At 43.0% G+C, this 19,209-nt stretch overlaps 1 protein-coding gene across 2 annotated transcripts in view; it reads right to left on the bottom strand.

The window, feature by feature from the left end:
• Bfar (bifunctional apoptosis regulator) overlaps positions 1-19,209 on the bottom strand; it is a 37,615-nt gene that overhangs the window by 7,645 nt on the left and 10,761 nt on the right. The window contains exons 2-5 of one of the 2 annotated variants that reach the window (XM_037200845.1): positions 10,982-11,318; positions 7,185-7,389; positions 6,215-6,399; positions 2,965-3,109 (exon numbers count right to left, since the gene is read on the bottom strand). In XM_037200845.1, coding sequence (XP_037056740.1) covers positions 2,965-3,109; positions 6,215-6,399; positions 7,185-7,389; positions 10,982-11,244 — 798 coding nt within the window. In that variant the 5' untranslated portion in view covers positions 11,245-11,318. The remainder of the gene's footprint in view (positions 1-2,964; positions 3,110-6,214; positions 6,400-7,184; positions 7,390-10,981; positions 11,319-19,209) is intronic. The other variant, XM_028890051.2, reaches the window with a different exon arrangement.

Raw genomic sequence — 19,209 nt, 5'->3', positions numbered from 1 at the left:
ACTGTAAAAAGCTCTACTCTTGCTGGGCATGGTTACACATATCTCTAATCTCAGCAGGAAGCCTAAGAATCTGAGGCCAGCCTTGGTACCAGAACAAGTTCATGGATAAGTCACATAGAAAAATAGCATTTCAAAACCTAAGAGGTTAGCTAGGTGTGATAGTGCTTGCCTTTGATCCCAGTTTCAGGAGATTCAATGCCTTCTTCTGACCTCTGAGGGCACTTGGCACACATATGGTACACAGAGATGTAAGCAGGCCATACACCAAAGCACATTCCAAGAAAAATATATTACGCTAGGCAAGATAGCTTAGTGCATAATGGAACCTGCTGCCAAACCTGGCAGCATGAGTTTGACCCCAAGGATCCACACGACAGAAGGAAAGACTTCCAATATCTGTACATTTTCCTGACTTCCACACATGTGCCACGGTAGCTACATGCATGCACACACACCCGGAAATAAATAAACATAATAAAAATTAACATTATTATAAAACACACCACGAGTTTGGCAGGGTGCTGAACCCTATCATGCCAGCACTTGTAGAGTGGAGGTAGGAGGATTGTTCAAACTGTACAAGTTACCAAGTGAGTAACTCCATACCCACTCTTCAAAAATTAGGATAAATTAAAAAAAAACTTAGGAATTTTTATTTATTTATTTATTTATTTATTTATTTATTTATTTATTTATTTATTTTTGGTTTTTCAAGACAAGGTTTCTCTGGGTAGCTTTGCGCCTTTCCTGGAACTCACTCTGTAGCCCAGGTTGGCCCTGAACTCACAGAGATCTGCCTGGCTCTGCCTCCCAAGTGCTGAGATTAAAGGCATGCGCCACCACCACCCGGCTTAACTTGGGATAAATTTTAAGAAAGGTTAATTTTAGGAGTCAAGCACGATGCTGGTCATAGTGACACATGCCTTAAATTCTAGCACCTGGGAGGCAGAGGCAGGCGGATCTCTGTGAGTTTGAAGCCAGCCTGGTCTACAGAGTGAGTTCTAGGACAGCCAGGGCTTTACAACGGTGAGACCCTATCTCAAACAAACAAGAGTCAAGCCTGGGGATGAAGGCTTGTAATCCTAGCAACTGGGAGCCCGAGGCAGGAGGATGGCAAGTTCTAGTCAAGTCTAGACATGTCTAGACAACAGTGAGATTTTGCCTCAAAAAAAGATTTCTATCTGTTTGCCTATCTCTTGATAGAGCAACCAACCAACCAACCAACCAACCAACCAACCAACCATCCATCCATGTGCTGGGTATTGAACAAAGGCTCCTTGTGCAGGTATGCTAAGCTCTACCACTAAGCTACCCCTGTGATCTCCTTATTAACACATTCCCTTTTTCAGTGGATGTTTGTATGTCTGTGTCTGTTATTTAACTTTGCTGATGACAGGCACAAATTTCTTTCTGTGTGTGTGTGTGTGTGTGTGTGTGTGTGTGTGTGTGTGTGTGTTTGTGGTTTATGTGTTCATATTTGTGAAGGTGTTCTCCCCTGTGTGCAGAGGTCAAAGGTCAACAGTGGTGACCTCTTCTATTTCTTACTTTTGTTACAGTTTCTCACTGAACCTAAACCCTACCAATTTGACTAGGCTGGCTAGCCAACAAGACTTGGGGATCCACCTGTTTCCGATCCATTAAAACTAGGGTTACACACATAGGCCACCATGCCTTGCTTCTCCATGGATGCTGGTAATCTGAACTAGCTCATGCTTGCACAAAAAGCACGTTACCCATTGAGCCATCTCCCCAGACCCTTAGATTGGTTTTTTTTTTTTGTTTGTTTGTTTGTTTGTTTGTTTGTTTGTTTGGCTGGTTTTGGTTCTTTGATACAGGTTTTTTCTGGATATCCTGGAGCTCCCTCTGCAGACCTGGATGGTCTCAATTCAGAGATCCACCTGTGTCTGTCTCCCAAGTGCTGGGATTAAAGGCATGTACCACCACCTGGCTCCCTTAGGTTTTTTTAATGTACTGCTATGACCAATTACATTAAATATATCTTTTTCCCATCCAGACTTGGTGGTGCATGTCTGTAATCCTAGCACTGAGGAATCTGAGGCAGGAGAACAGTGAGTTGCAGGTCAATTTGGACTACAAAGACAGACTGTGTCTAAGAAACAAAACAACACCCCACCCCCAAAGCCAGTGCAGTTTACATTGGGATGTTATTAACAAACTATCTACTAAAAAGGCTCAATTCAGGAGCTACAAACATGAGTGGGCTCTTTCACTATATATCAAGAATGGATAAAAGCCACTTGACTGTTCCATTTTTGCCTCTTGAACTACAAGCATTTCCCACTGTATGTGTAAGCATTATATAGTTTTATCTTTCTTCACAATGTCTCTTTCAATATGCATGTTTGAATAATCCAGATACTTGTTCTTTAGTGCAGTATACATTACATTCTGTCTATGAAGAAGAATCAAATGATAGTCATTTGAAATCAAGTTATCAAATATAGTAAGATGAAGCTGTGTATTATTTGTGACTTAATAATTCCACTCCTCTACATACTGCAATAATCACCTGTGTATATGAGCTGAAGAATGATGAGAATGTCCAAAGCAGCACTGTTAGTGATAGTGAAAACAGAGAAGTTGCTATTGTCCACCAACAGGGAAATCCATAATTGTCACATACATGTCCAGTGAAAGATTAAAGAGAAACAGAATGAACTGGAGCACCAGAGAGAAGCAGCTATTTGCAGAAGACTATGTGTGCTTCTTGCATATTGCCTGTGAAACACTGAATCCTGTGGACAGAGGCCTGAGAGAATTGTGCAGCCTCCACGGCAGGAACATAGTGCCTCTGGAGAGGGGTGGGACTTGTGGCTTCAAGGTCCACAATGCTTTCTTTCTTAAGTTATATAATGAGCAGGAAGATAATTGCTAGTGGTTTTCTATACACACACACACACACCTTTTTTTTTTCAATTAAAAAACGAACAAATGAGAATTTACCTTGTACTCCCAGAGATTCTGGGGTGGCTTCACACCCAGAGTTCTCACCCGCTCTAACTCCATGAGGATGACTCTTCGGTGGCTCCTGTTTTCTATGGTGTATGGTGCCCTGGAAAATTCTTCCTCTGTCAAAGTTAAAAGCAACCTGGAGTGGGGAGGGGTAAAGTTGACTTCTGAGATTATACACAAGACGCCTACCTTAAACACTGAGTTCTGCCTTACTGTGCAAATATGTAGGCTTGCTTGGAAAGGCAGGATGTTAAATGCAGGCAGCAGTCCTGATGACTGCCAAGAGCAGTTTGCTTACTACCAGCGAATTACCATAGGAAATATTTCCACACACTATTGTCATTATCTATTTAACATCATGCCCATTTTGTGGATCAGAAACTGGCTTCAGAAATAAAGTGACTTGCCTTAGGCACATCAGGGTGTTTATTCTTAAGCCTCCAATCTGTCAACTACAGATTCCTGTTGTCATATATTACTTTATTTTTAAAAAAGTATGTGTAGGAAAAATCCAGAAGGAAATCCAACTTATTACATTAAGAGTGGTTGTTTCAGCTGGGTTCAATAATGTGTATATGTAATACTAGTGACTTGGAAGGCTGACACAACAGAATGGTTAAGTCTGATGCCAACCTGGGCAACATACCGAGATCTCAATCTCAAAAATAAACAAAACAGTGTATTGGGATACTGATTCAACTTAATGAAAGTTCTAAATCCCTTGCTTATTTACCTCATCAATAAACAATTATCTAGGGACTAGCAAGATAGCAGTTAAGAGCCCTGGCTGCTCTTCCAGAGGACCTAGGTTCTATGGTGGCTCATGACTATATGTAAGGGGATCTGAAGACCATCTTCTGGCCTCTGAAGGTGCCAGGCATAACCATGGTGCGTAGACAAAAATGGAGGTAAAAACCACATACACATAAAAATAAATAAATTTAAAAGTCACTATCTAAAAAAGTAAGTTAAATGAGAAAACAAAACAAAATGTAAAAAGAAAACAAACAAAACCCCAATAATCTATCTCTACAATGACTCAGTGTTAAACCATCCTCGTATGATGGGATCAAGTTCAGCAATAAAGAATTTGACACTGGTTCCTTCCTACATAAACACAGAACAGCCACAGCTGCGGAGGGCTTCAGTGGCAGAGAGGAGCTGGCTGTTCAAAGCCCTGTGTGACCCCCAGCAGGACACCCCACCAAGGAAATACAGTCAGAATTGGAAAGATGTCTAATAAGTTGTTTTTTTGAGATAGGGTATGATGTATATCAGTTTGACCTTGATCTCTGACCCTCCTACCTCCAAGTGCTGAGATGACAACTGTGTACCACCATGCTCAGTTATGTCTATTATGATATTAACAGCAATATTCTGTGAAGAGTGGCAACATAAACACATTGCACTTTTGAGGTCACAATGTCTTACATTATATTTTTAAAGTAATGAGGGGTAACACAGAAGTTAAAATGTCACTGATATAAAATGGTTCAGCCCCTGTGGAAAACAGTTCAACAATGTCTCTGAAAAGTAAACAGATTGAACCTATGATGCAGCCATTCTTCTCCAAGAGAGTTCCCAGAACACACAAAACTTTGTGCATGAATGACCTTAGCAGCACTCAAATGGAATCAACTCAAATGTTCATCAAGTCAAGAACTCACAATCTGGTCTATCCATACAAGGGAGTTTTAAAGACAAAGAATAAAGCACAGATGCATGCTTTTTCTCATGTGTGAACCCTGAAATTATGCCGAGTGAAAAACACAAAAGGGTTACATATTGTATGATTATATTAATATGCAAAAACCATAGTCAAAAACATTTCTGGATAAAGATAAATGGTATCTGCTGAGGGAGAAGGGAGTGAGGTGGACCAGGAAAGGGAAGAGTTTTCTTTTGGGAGTCAAGAAATTGTTCTGAAGGTAGACTGATTGTACATATCTGTAAAGACATTACAAACCCATGTTTACTATGGAATATTAAGACGTGTTACATCTGTTTATGTGTGGAACATTTGTTTTTTTTTTCCATTAACAAATTATTTTATAGATCAGTACTTTCAAATATTAAAGGTCAGATGATTTTAGGACATGAAAATTGCCATAGAACATAAACATATAATTACCAAAAGGCTATAGGCCCATACAATTTACAGGCATCACAATAAGGAAAATCAAACCGGTTGTTGACAGACATAAATGCAAACCTCAGTAAGAATTGCCATGGAAATATATTTGGCAAATATGTTTGTTTTATTTAAGACAGGGTCTTGCTCAGCATAGGCAAGTCTCTAACTACAGTCTTCGGGCCTTCCTTAGCCTTCTAAGTGCTGGAATTAGATGCATATACAGCAACAACTGGCTCAGCAGAGGCTTCTGTGTGACCCTGTGCCTGGAATGTAATAGATGTCTCCAGGACGAAGATAGCACAGCACCTGCCCTGTGGACTCCGTTCCACATGGGAAGATGGCTGCAAGAACAAATATTTCCATTAGGAGAATAAAGTTAGCTATGAAGTAGTAGATTTCATAATGACGTTTAATGATGTAAAGGTGTGCTGCATTCTTTCATGTTGCATTTGTTTAACTCTGTGAAGCTATATTACTTTGCCTGTCTAAAATACCTGATTGGTCTAATAAAGAGCTGAACAGCCAATAGGAAAGCAGGAGAAAGGACAGGTGGGGCTGGCAGGCAGAGAGAATAAATAGGAAGAGAGATCTAGGAGCAAAAGAAGGAGGAGGAGGAGGACCCCAGGGGCCAGCCACCCAGCTACACAGCAAGCCACAGAGTAAGAAGTAAAGAAAGGTATAGAGAAAGATAAAAGCCTAGAGACAAAAGGCAGATGGGATAATTTTAAAAAAGCAGGCTAGAAACAAGTCAAGCTTAGGCCCGACATTCATAAGAAAGAATAAGACTCCATGTGAATTGGGAGCTGGGTGGCAGGACTCCAAAAGAGCCAAAGAGTTAAAAAAAAAAAAAAATTCCAACAGCACGTTTATACACTTCTACAAGGATTTGTGGCAGGTAGAATGTATCTCAATAAAGTCATCTACAAACATGGCTGTATGCCAGAGGGTTTTGTTTTTTATGGCATTTCTTTATGTAGCCCTGGCTAGACTAGAACTTACTAGGTAGACCAGGCTGGCCTCAAACTGACAGAGATCCCAACTACCTCTGGGATTAAAGGTATGCAACACCATGCCTGGCCTGGTGTGGAAGATTTTTTTTTTCCTCACCTTCCATTTACTCTTTCAGATAAGAACCTTTCTCTGTACAGAGAAGCCCAGGGGCCCAGCTGTTCTAACCAGAGGACAACTTCTTCTGCTGTCCATTTGGCCACAGCCTTGTGCACCAGGAGGCCATGCTCAGAATCTCTGCTGCGCCAGTGATACACAAGCAGGATGACCTGAAAGGAGACCAGCTGTCAGAAGTGGAAAAGTCAGTTTCTGAGGATGTGAATGTGGGGCGGGGCATGGAAGGGGCTGAATCTGAGAATAGAGGAAAACAGGGAATCTCTGCCCTAGTGAAGTGAGGACACAATGTCTTCAGACTCATTTCTGCTCATGGCTGGCAGAGAGATCTGGAAAGGGTAGCCAGCAGACAGCTGAGGAACAGCTGCATCCCTGACCCCTCCAACTCACATGCCTTTCCTATGGGGAAAACTTTTAAGAGTTCAAGAAGTCTTTTCATTGGCCGTGTCCTAAGTGCTCTTAAGAGTCTAGCATGGGGCTGGAGAGATGGCTCAGAGGTTAAGAACACTGACTGCTCTTCCAAAGGTCTTAAGTTCAATTCCCAGCAACCACATGGTGGCTCACAACCATCTGTAATGAGATCTGGTGCCTTCTTCTGGCCTGCAGGGATATGTGCAGACAGAACACTGTATACATAATAAATAAATCCTTAAAAAAAAAAAGAGTCTAGCATCAGTGCAGATATGGTTTCTCAGTCTTGTTCTGCCCCTTTCCTCAGTTCTAAAATAGGGTTCATCATGATGCCACTCACTGCACAGGTCAGGAGGATTGAACAGGACAGAGCTAACACTTACCAAGGCACCGACTACTGTTATGGTCTCTGTTACCAACATACAATACAATTTTAATGAGTTACACATGGTCACACCATCAACTGTTTCAAATGATGTTAGAAGAACTGACTTCTGGGCTACCTGTGGGTGGCACAGGGTGCAGATTAAACAGCCAAACTTACTGCTACACCAGTTAAAGCTGTGAGTACGCCGGAGAAGAATCCCCCTCCTCTCTGCTGATTCACTCGCCCTGTGCTGGGAGTTGAGGGGCTTTGATCATTCCCATATTTTTGAAAGGCTGCAAGACTTTGGACTATGTCATTATTCTGTTGAATGTCTTCAATTCGCATTCTAATGGCATCAGGAAATAACTTTTCAATGGCATCCCTGTGGAGAAGAGAGAAATCATAGGACAGATGTTTGACAAAACATAGCGTTCAGAGACCACACCCACCAACACAAACATTTCATAATCCACATAGGTGCCTAGGAGAGCAGCAAAGAGTTCTGCTTCATGATAAAAGCATAAACGTAAGAACAATCTTAATGTCCACCATTAAGAAAACAGCTAAATGAAATATTTGCATCAGACTTGTTTTTTCTGGAAGTACTGGCATTTGAACCCAAGGCCTCATATATGGTAGCAACATGCTCTAACACTAAGCTACAGCCCCGCCCCTGAAGTTTGCCACACTCGTATTGCCAGGTATGGTGTACATACCTTTAATCCCAGCACTCCAGGGACAGAACTCAGTTCCACGCTAGCCTAGTCTACATAGAAAGTTACAGGATAGCCTGGTGACACAGTGAGACTGACTCAAAAAAATTACTTCCAATGATTATGTACACACATGTGTTCGATGTGTGTTTGAGTGTGGCAATGCATGTGTGGCGGTTAAATAACAGCTTTCAGGAGTTCCATCATTGAACTCTGGTCATCATGCTTGAGTACCTGCTGAGCCTAAAATACAATACTGCACCACCCCACCCCACCCCACAGGGTTTCTCTGTGTAGCTTTGGAGCCTGTTCTGGAACTAGCTCTATGGACCAGGCTGACCTTGAACTCACAGAGATCGGCCTGGCTCTGCCTCCCGAGTACTGGGATTAAAGGCATGTGCCAACACCACCTGGCCAACAATACTGAATTTTTACAGTGGAATACTATATATTTTTATAAATGTACCTACCTACTGGGCCACTCTGTGTCAAGTTAGATAATCTAGGATGCACATAATGCTGGATGACAACAGTATATTGCAGTGCCATGCTGATAATATAACACTAATGTGGAAAATACTAGCATTTTTCTGTCAGCACATATATTAAAAAGTATGTCTTTATTTTTTTATTTTTTGAAATAGGGTCTCATGTAGCCCAGGCTGGCCTTAAATTCCCCATATAGCTGAGGATGACTAAACTCCTGAATCCCCTTCCTGTACCAGCATTCTCTACTTCAAAAGGCATTGTTTTGTTTTACAAATTTACTTATTTCGTGTGCAGGTGTGTGCCTGAGTAGATATATGGAAGGCAGAAGGACTCACTGCCAGTTGCCGCCAGGACAAGCAGAATGTGAAGATGCCAGTAGCCACATGGCAAGGTATAGATTTATGGAAATGGATTAATTTAAGCTGTAAGAACAGTTAACAAGAAGCCTGCCATGGCCACACAGTTTGTAAGCAATATAAGTCTCTGTGTTTACTTGGTTGGGTCTGAGCGGCTGTGGGACTGGCGGGTGACAGAAATTTGTCCTGACTGTGGGCAAGGCAGGAAAACTCTAGCTACAATGGGCACCATCCCTAGAGCTGGGAACTGAACCCAGGTCCTCTGCAGAAGCAGTCGGTGATCTCAGCTCCTGAGTTCTTTCTCTAGCCTCTTCAAAAGTGTTAAAAAGAGCTGGGACGCCTTTAGTCCCAGCACTCGTGAGGCAGAGGCAGGCGGATCTCTGTGAGTTCGAGGCCAGCCTGGTCTACCAAGTGAGTTCCAGGAAAGGCGCAAAACTGCACAGAGAAACCCTGTCTCGAAAAACCAAAAAAAAAAAAAAAAAAAAGTGTTAAAAATCTGACATGGGGTGGTGGTGGCACCTGCCTTTACTCCCTACACTTAGGAGTCATAAATAGGTGGATCTCTGTGAGTCTGAGGCCAGCCTAGTGTACAAAGTGAGTTCCAGGACAGCTAGGACTGTTAGACAGAGAACCCGTTTTGAAAAAAAAGTTTCATAAATCTGAATGAAGTTACAATTAAGTCATAACTGAAATTACTCTGCAGAAAAAGGAAAGGATTCTGAGGTGAGGGAGGAGAGGTCTTTAGCTTGATTACTAATTTTGAATCTTTGTAAAATAATATAAACAATAATCTAGACACGGCTGTTAACATTTGCAGCCCCAGCATTCAGGAGGCCAAGTAGGGCCGGTTACCATGGTTTTGAGGCCAGTTTGGGCTACAGAGTGAGTTCCAGGACAGGATCCAAAGCTACACAGAGAAACCCCATCTTGAAAAAACAAAAACAAAAAACAAAAAAAAACCCAAAAAGTTTACAGAAATGGAAAATGAAGTCAGTAGGAAACAGTATTCTACATAGTTATTTTTTGACAGAAGAAAATCTAGTTTCTTTTTAATTCAATTTTTTTTGAGGATTTCATATATGAATGCTGAATTTACACCATTTGCACCTTTCCCTCTTCTCCAATTCCTCCCCTTAAAATTAATGACTTTTGCCAGGGAGGTGGTGGTGCACGCCTTTAATCCCAGCACTCATGAGTCAGAGGCAGGTGGATCTCTGTGAGTTCAAGGCTAGCCTGGTCTACAAAATGAGTTCCAGAACAGCCAAGGCTGTTACACAGAGGAACCCTGTCTTCAAACAAACAAACAAAAACAATTAATGACTTCTTTATTAATGTTTTATATATAAAACCCACTGAGTCCATTTAGTGTTGTTCAAGTATACATGTGTTGAAGGCTGACCATTGGGAATAGGATGACTGATCAGTGAGCTTGCCCCTGGAGAACACTGATTCCTTCCTCTCAGCAGCCACTGATTGCCAGTAGCTCTTGATCTAGGGGTAAGACGTGAGAAATTTCCCCAACCACACTGGCATGTCAACTGCCAAGTGGTGGTGTGCTTATTCAGGTCTGGCTTAGGCAGAAAGTTTTCAGATTTCATGGCTGTAGCTCCTTTGTCATGTCTCAAAGACACTAACTCACACCAAGCATCCTGGCCCTCCAATCTTTCCATGATTTTCCCTGAGCCTTAGGTGTAGGGTTGGGTTACAATCAACTGGAGCTGAGTGCCACAGTCACTGATTCTCTGCTAAGTCCAGCAGCTTTGGTCTTCAGCAGCAGCATCTGTCTGCTATAAGAAGCTTCTCTGATGAGGAAAGTGCTGACTTACCAGGTTGGTCTGCTGTATGAGCTCTGAGAGCCAAACTACCTATCAAGGAATTTAGGGCTCTTTCTAAAAATATTTTTATTACATTTATTTCTTTTGTGTATGTTTATGAATGTGTTGACTTTAGGGAAACCTTCCCATTTTTCTCTCCATGGCACATGCTGGAGGTTGGAGGACAATTTCCACCATGTGGATCCAAGAGATTAATCTTGAGTTGTCAGAACTGGCAGTTAAATGTCTTTTACTCATGGAGTCATTTTGCTGGCCCCCAGAGGGCTCTTTTCATTTTCAATTACATAAAATCAGGGAGTCCTCTTTCCAAGTAAGATTAATCTTTAGGCAAAGTAAAGCTAACAGTTATGGCCAATGCTGGGTTAATGGTCTCTACCGATCTGAGAAAGGCTGGGCTCGTTGCTAAAGCAACAGTAGAAACAGAGACGCGGGACATGGGGCACATGGAGCACATGAGAAAAGGAGTCTGGTTTTTTGGTTCCCAGCTCCTAGAATGATCTGCCCTGAGCCTGCTCCTTTTCAAACTGCAGTTCCCACAGAGAAACCATACAGCACATCCATGCTACCAATCACAATGTTACCTGAGGAGAATGTTGACTTTGGGGAAACCTTCCCATTTTTCTCTGCATTCTGGACACTCTGTCTTCTTTGAAGACATCCACCATAAAGCTAGGCAGTGTCGGCAGAAGCTATGGCCACAGTTCAAGGTGGTGGGGTTAACCAGGGTGTCATAACAGCAATGGCAGGAAAATTCACTAACAGAAATCTGAGGGCCGGTGCTTTTGACGGGACTATCTTCCTCCAGTCCTGTCGTGTTCAGGTCATTTTTCTGAGGCTCTTCCATCTCTCAGTAAATTCTGGGATCCACACACATAGAAACTTTCAGAATCAGGACACTGCTATAATGCATCATAAAGTCTAAAGGAGAAAGCAATAAAACAGGATGAATAGTAGCCGAGTAAGATGCTGCCATTCTATTAAAGTCCCCCTCCAACCTGTCTCTATGAGGGGTGGATGAGGAGGGAGTCATACAGTTCAGGCTGGCTTCAAAACCCCTCCTGCTTCAAGCTAAGATGCTGAAAGAGAGGCATGCACCCCCACACCTGAGCTTCACCTCCAGCCGCTAGAGTTCTAAGCTTTATTCAATGAATCTGTTTGTGTGGTGCTGGGGTTAAAGCTCAGGGCCTAAGGTATTCTAGGGAAGTGTTTTTTACCACTGAGCTATATCCTCAGGCCTAGAGTTCTGATTTTAATGTGACAAATTTAATTAATACGATTTTATATTCTATAAACCATTGGCAGCCAGGCAGTAGTGGCGCACGCCTTTAATCCCAGCATTCAGGAGGCAGAGGCAGGTGGATCTCTGTGAGTTCGAGGAGTCTGGTCTACAGAGCAAGATCCAGGATAGACTCCAAAGCTACAGAGAAACCCTGTCTCGAAAAACAAAAAAACAAAAACAAAACAAAAAAACACCAGCAACAGATATGCATCATATACACCACATGTTGAAGACTGAACACGCTGGTTCATACCCATCATCTTAGCACTTGAGAAGTGGAGCAGAAGGATCAACAATTCAGGATCCTCCTCAGCAAAATATAGAATTCAAGATACCCTGTTTCAAAAAAGAGAACAATTCCATTTGTCTATGGACATTTGCCTTTCCCTGGTTAACTGTTACTTCATAAGGGCTTTCCTGGAGTACCCCAAGAAAGTTAGCATGTTCTTGCTCTCCTGTACCCTGTGCCAGGCCAGCTTCCCCATCACCCTTTCCCCAAAACAACCTCAACATGCAGGCTGTGCTTTCCGGACTGGGTCAGCCTGGTACCACAGAAACATACTAAAGATTCTTTCTTTCTTTTTTTTTTTTTTTTTTGAGACAGGGTCCTGCTAGGTACACTGGCTATCCTGGAACTCAGAGTAACTCTGTGTAACTCAGAGACCATCCTGATTCCCAAGTGCTAAGATTAAAGGTGTGTGCTACCACTCCCAGCTCAAAGACTCATTCTATCTGGGTCAGGGGATGTTTTTTTCTTAACAGCAGAGGTCTCTGGTAGCCCAAACTGGCCTCAAACTTGCTATGTAGCTAAGAATGACCTTGAATTCCTGATCTTCCCACCTTATGCTGGGTTTATTCTGAGAAACCCCAGGGGGCTTCCAAAACCAGTGCTTGGTGCATGCTAGTCAGTGAACACATGATGCCATCTCTACTTTCAGGGTCCTTTCAACAACGGACAGCAATATAGTGGCAAAGCCTTGGAGTTAGGACTCGAAAATGCCTCGCTCCTTAGCATAGACTGTGGGCACATTATGGAGGCTCCTCCAACTCTGCCTCAACTATGAGAGGTAGAAAGAGCAGAAACCAAAGACCAGGGGAAAGGAACGGCTCCCAGGAGGTATGGTGGGAAGCCAGGCTGAAGAAATGTTCATTCAGAGCCCAGTGTAGAGCTCATGGCTGTGATCCCAGTGCTCAGGAGGCAGAGGTAGTACTGTGAGCTAAGTAAAGTCCCAGCTACAGAGTGAATCCCAGGTCAGCCTAGCCTATGGAGTATGGCTGTCTCAAAACAAAAGCCACAGCACTCCATTCCCCAAAGGAGGGAGGCAAAGGACACACACTATCTCTGGTGTTTTGGTAAGTTTCTCAGTCTTGCTGTTGCTGCCCACACTGGTCACAAAGACAAGGGCTTATGTACTACATTTGGAGACACCATGTTAACAGACAGCATGTGCCTGTTCAGGAGTTGAGGAGGGTCATGGGAGTTAATCTGAACTAGCCTGAGAGCATATGGAGACCATGACACAACAAATAAAAACTGACCATGGTAGCTCATACCTGTAATTCCAGCACCAAGGAGGCTGACGCAGAACTGACTCCAGTATGAAACCAGCTGTGAGGGCTAAAATTGAATTACTATACTATGCTTAAGAGATCTACAAAACAAAAATGCCCCTAACCTGTAAGCTCCACTTGCCCAAGGACAGATAACTTCCTGGAATGCTGAGGGCTGTTGTTCATATAAGATAACAAGTTCAGCATTTTCACTTCTGTAAACAAGGTTGGTTACTGTTAGGATTCTGCCACTCCGGCTATATGACCGCACATGCGCAGTTCAGGAGCTAAGCAAGGAGTCTTACATCTTACATCATCAGTGCACTGCATGATTGTGCAAATGCACAGTGTGGTCACGCAATCAGCGCATGCGTGGTGTAGCTCCGTGAGCCCACCTGTGCATGTATAGAGAATCCTTGAAAAGCCGGGACAGACTCCTCCACTCTCTTCTGCTCCCCACCCCCCAACGTATCTCTGCCCCAGGCCTGGCCATGCTCTCTTCTGTTGCCCCTAATAAAGCTGATACTGGGTTTTGTCATGCCTCTGACCTTTCCTCACATGCTAACAGCACCACTTATTATTTAAAACCAACAGCTGCTCCCACTGAACAGAATGTGCTTGATCACATGTAGGCGGGATACATACACAGGCAGTCCATAAGGATGTATGCTAGCCCCTGAATGGACAAAGACAGGAAGTGTATAACCTTGTGGGTTTTGCCTGTGTAAGCACCAGAAGCAGTTGTTCCCCGAATCCTGGGTATGGACCTGGCCAGTATTTAATAAAACTCAATTCAAATTTGGCTAAAAAATTATGGTAGTGGTCTTATTCTCACCCAGTGTGATTAACACAGCCTGGGCCACATAGTGAGTACCAGGCCAGACACAGCAAAAGCTGTACTCCAAAAAAACAAAAAACAAAAAAAAAAAAACAATGAACATGCAAATAAAACAAAAAATGAAGCCGGGTGGCGGTGGCGGTGGCGGTGGCGCACACCTTTAATCCCAGCACATGGGAGGCAGAGCCAGGTGGATTTCTGTAAGTTTGAGGCCAGCCTGGGCTACAGAGTGAGTTCCAGGAAAGGTGCAAAGCTACCCAGAGAAACCTTGTCTCGAAAAACCAAAAAGAAAAAAGAAAAAGAAAATGAACCCAGGCCCCAGTGTGCAGCTCAGCCTCCTCAGTGTTTACTCCACTGTGACACTGGCAGAATCAAATGTTAATGCAAGTGCAGTGTCAAGTACAAAGCCTAGCATGTAAGTACAACATTAGCATTTTTGTTTTGGCTTTGCACTCCTGAGGATCCTGGGCCTTGTCCACACTAGGCAAGTGTTCTAGCACTGAGCTGCATTCTCAGCCCAGCACACCACTACTCACTGAGCATCTCCTAAAGCCAGGTCCTTAGATAATGACCACCACATCAGATTCAGAGCCAGGAGAATAAAGGTCTTCTAAGTGAGAGCTAGGCCTGCCTCAGGCACTGTTTTGTGTTTTTGCCCAAATCAGTAAGTGACAGGGCTGTGATCTGATATGGTGTCTCCAGTGACAGGTTAAGGAGACTTGAAGATGGCGAGAGAGCACAAAAAGGTTTCAGGTACAATGAGCTCAATGAAGCTGAGTTCTAGATGACAAATCTCTCTGTGAATGAGGGATGGGCGGGATTGAGAGAATAATTATGAACAAGTTATAAAGATGTCTCGATCCCGTTGCTCTGTTAAAACACCATAACCAAGGTAGCTTACAGAAGGTTTTTTTTTTTTTTTTTTGGCTTATGCTTCCAGAGGGATAAGAGTCCATCATGGCAGGTAAGCATGACAACAAGCAGCAGGCATGGCTGGACCAGGATGCTGACAGCTCATACCTTAAACCACAAGCACAAAGCACAGAGCTAACTAGAAATGATGCTCATCTTTAAAGACTCCAAGTCTACCCTTTCTACACTTTCTATAGCAAAGCCACACCTCTTAAGCCTACTCAAACAGCTCTCTCTACTAACTGGGGACCAATTCAAATGTCCAAGACTATGGGAGACATTTACCATTCAAACCACCACACAAGGTATTAATGCCTGGGTCTAAGGAGGCAGAAAACAAAATGCAGGGACTAGGGATTAGCCTTGTGGGGCAATGAAGAAAATATATAATGTTAAGAAAATAAATTAAGGGTTGGAGAGATGGCTCAGTGTTAAGAGCACTGACTGCTCTTCCAGAGGTCCTGAGTTCAATTCCTAGCACCTACATGGTAGCTCACAACCATCTGTAAAGGGATCTGATGCCCTCTTTTGGAGGTAGAGCACTCATACATAAAATACATAAATATACCTTAAAAAACGAAATTAAACATTAAGGGGAAAGGGAGATGGCTTGATCATTAATGTGTTTGCGATGTTAGCATGAACACCTGAGTTTGAAGCCTTAACATCCATGGAAATTTGGGTACAGTGGTATGTAAGTTCGTAATCCCACCATCAGGGAACCAAAGACAGGAAGAACCTGGGGCTCACAGCCTAGCTGAACTGATTTCCAGGTAAATCCCTGTGTCAAAAAAATTAGGTGGTCACCTTGAATTCAGCACATGGGAGACAGAGGCAGGCAGGTATCTGTGAGTTCCTGGCCAGCTAGGGCTATACAGCATTGAGCTGTATAGCAATGAGCTATACAGTCTTGGGGGCTGGTAGGGTAGAGAGCATTAGGACAGACCACTCAACACTGACTTCATTATATGCACATGGCAGGGAGGGGGTGCTGCCCAACATGTACATTCCAAAAAGGTGCTTGTATGGGCTGAGTAAGAATGGCCCCATGTTGGGCAGTGATGGCACACATCTTTAATCCCAGCACTCTGGGGCAGAGGCATGTAAATCTCTGAGTTCGAGGACAGCTTGGTCCAGGAGAGCCAGGGCTACTTAAGAAACTCTCAGAAGATAGATAGATAGATAGATAGATAGATAGATAGATAGATAGATAGATAGATAAAGGCAGGCCCCTATAGGCTCATATATTTGAATGCTTAGTCACCAGGGAGTGGCACTATTTCAAAGGAATAGGAATTAGGAGGTGTGGCCTTGTTGGAAGAAGTGTGTCTCTCAAGGTCAGTTTCAAGGTTTCGAAAGTCCCTGACAGGAACAGGCTTTCTCTCTGCCCACTCATCAGGATGTAGTTCTCAACTACTGCAACAGTACCTGCCTGCATGCTACCATGTTCCCCATCATGGTGATAATGGACTAAACCTCTGAAACTGTAAGCAAGCCCCAAATAAAATGCTTTCTTTCATAAAAGTTGCCATGGTCATGGTGTCTCTTCAGAGCAATAGAACACTGACTAAGACAGTGTTAGGAAAGACTAAGGCAGTCTTAGGAAAAAATAATTGAAATTTAGAATTATGGTAATGACAAGACTCCCAAGATAATCTGTATGTAGCAGCAACTGGAGACAGAAATTGTAACTGGCAATGAGAAGGAGGCTAAGAGCACAGACTTCAGAGCCATTTGCAAAGAAATTAATGCATATTGAAATTAAATTCTAAAAAACAGCCTACTAATGTGCTGGGCCAGCAAAATGGCTCATTGGCTAAAGGTGATTGCTGCCAAGCCTGACACTTTGAGTTTGATCTGTGAGAGAGAACCAATTCCCCTAAATTGTCCTCTGACCTCTACTCACAATCTGTGGCACAGGGAATTCCCTTTTCCTCATATAATAAACATAATAAAAATTAAATTAAAGGGGCTGGAGAGCTGGCTCAGTGGTTGGGAGCACTGGCTTCTCTTCCAGAGAACCTGGGTTCAATTCCCAGCATCCACCTGACAGCTCACAGCTGTCTGTAACTCCAGTTCCAGGGGACCCGATACCCTCACACAGACATTCATGCACGCAAAACACCAATGCACATGAAATAAAATAATTTTAAAAATTAAATTAAAAACTGGCTGGATGGTGGTGGGTGGCAGAAGGGTCTCTGTGAGTTTCAGGCCAGCCTGCTCTACAGGGTGAGTTCCAGGACAGCCAGGGCTACACAGAGAAACCCTGTTTTGAAAAACCAAAAACAAGCTAACAAAACTGGCTTGCCCACTAGAACTCTTAAGATTTTTTTTTTCTCATGAGATCAAAGATATCACAAGATTAAAGTTATATTGGTAAATCATATTACAGAAAGCTGGGCTCAGTAACTGTCTTGTAAAATTCATTCTAGAAAACAAGAAGCTTCAGGGGCCAGGTGCTCAAGAGGTGGGAACAGGCAGCTTTTTGTGAACAGCAGGGGCCTCAACTGGAAGCCAGATCTGAATTCCACACCATGAACGTGTGCAGGGAATTGACACTTCCTGCATGGCAGCTTCTCCTCACATGTTACACTCTCCTACTTTGGGAGTTGGTTAGAATGGACCAGGAGGTCCTCACAATGACAAAGCATTATTGTCAAGTGGTATCTGTTCCCTGTCCTACACCAGTCTTTGTCGATAGCCATCAACCCGCTGAAGCAACATCTTGTCTGCAGCAGGCAGGCTTTCTTAGGTTGTCCTTTCTTCTCTGGCTCTTACTTTTTGTAAGAGAGGATCTCAGTATGCAGCTCCAACTGTTTTTATTTGCTTGAGACATGGTTGTCCTGGAATTCACAATGTAGATCAGGCTAGCCTAGAATTCATAGATTCACCTGCCTCTCAGTGCTGGGGTTAAAGGCCCAGCTCAAGGTCATTCTTAAGGCACATTAAGTTCAAGACCATCCTGGGCTACATAATTCCCTGTCTCATACAAAGTCAATTTGACAACACTAAAATGAACCTGGTTCCACACACAAAAAAAATAATCTAGATTTTTGGCTTACTTTTTAAAAAAGGTGCTGGGCAGTGGTGGTAGCGCATGCCTTTAGTCCTCGAGAAGCAGAGTTGAGACCAGCCTGGTCTATAGAGCTAGTTCTAGGACAGCCAAGGCTACATAAAGAAGCCCAGTCTTGAAAAACGAAAACAAAACAAAACAAACAAAAAACTAGAAGATGTGAAGCTGGACAACAGAGTCTACTCCCATGATCTGGCCCTCATCAGTTGCCTAGGGCAGGTGAGCGAATTCCTTCCATTCAGTCCCTGGAGTTCTCAGCTTCTGCCCTTACTGCCTTGAGAGTTGAAAGCTGTGGGTATAGTTGCTTCTAAGCTAACTGGCCTTGAAATGGTCAACTCTGGGGACTCTGTTATTAAGTTTTTCCACCTCGGTTTGCAATCAGGCTAGGTCTTTCACACATCTTTCTAGTTCCAGCTTCTATTTTGCTTTAGAGTGGAAAGCTATAGAAGTGGGTTTTGTATATCCTGTGTGAAACACTTGGGATAACCTGAGGACAGGAACCACAAAAGGGTTTAAGAGTAGCTGCTGATGAATTGGGCCCTTCCAAAAGATCTGTCAACCACATTTTTTGTTTTGTGACAGGTCTCTTTCTGTAACCCAGGCTAGGCTTGAACTCACCAATTCTGGCTGCTGCTATTAGAGGTATACAGCACCACGCCTATCTCAGTATAATTTTTTCCTACATTTTCAAGCCATAGTTAACTGGTGAAGTATAGCTGTCTGAAAATCTGTGAAAGAAAGGGGATGCTAGGATACACACAATTTCCCCAATGACCAAGGACTTGAGATGAATGAATCTGTCTATTCCTCTTGAAATTGTTTGGTCTGGTCCTCACCTACTTATTTATTTGGAAGGCTACTTAGCATCTCAGAGCTGTGGCACTGCTAGTATCTGTTTGCTTTGTCAGCTGCCCATATAGGAAAGTCATTACTACTTAGTCAGTTAGCAATATTGTGACAGCCAAAGTTATGTTTTAGGTTTAATTACTGTGCCTAAGAGATGCATAAAACAAAAAAGCCTCTAACCTATAAACCCACTTGCCAGAGGACAGATACTTCCTGATATACTAGAGGCTATTTAAGATAAAAAGGCAAATATTTCACTTCTCTAAACAAGTTTGTTTGACTCAACTACATTGGATGTGCTTGATTA

This window comes from Peromyscus leucopus, chromosome 8b, assembly GCF_004664715.2.
Source record: "Peromyscus leucopus breed LL Stock chromosome 8b, UCI_PerLeu_2.1, whole genome shotgun sequence".
Lineage (NCBI taxonomy): Eukaryota > Metazoa > Chordata > Mammalia > Rodentia > Cricetidae > Peromyscus > Peromyscus leucopus.
Note: the sequence above shows the minus strand (reverse complement) of the source record. Positions and strands in the feature narration are given on the sequence as shown.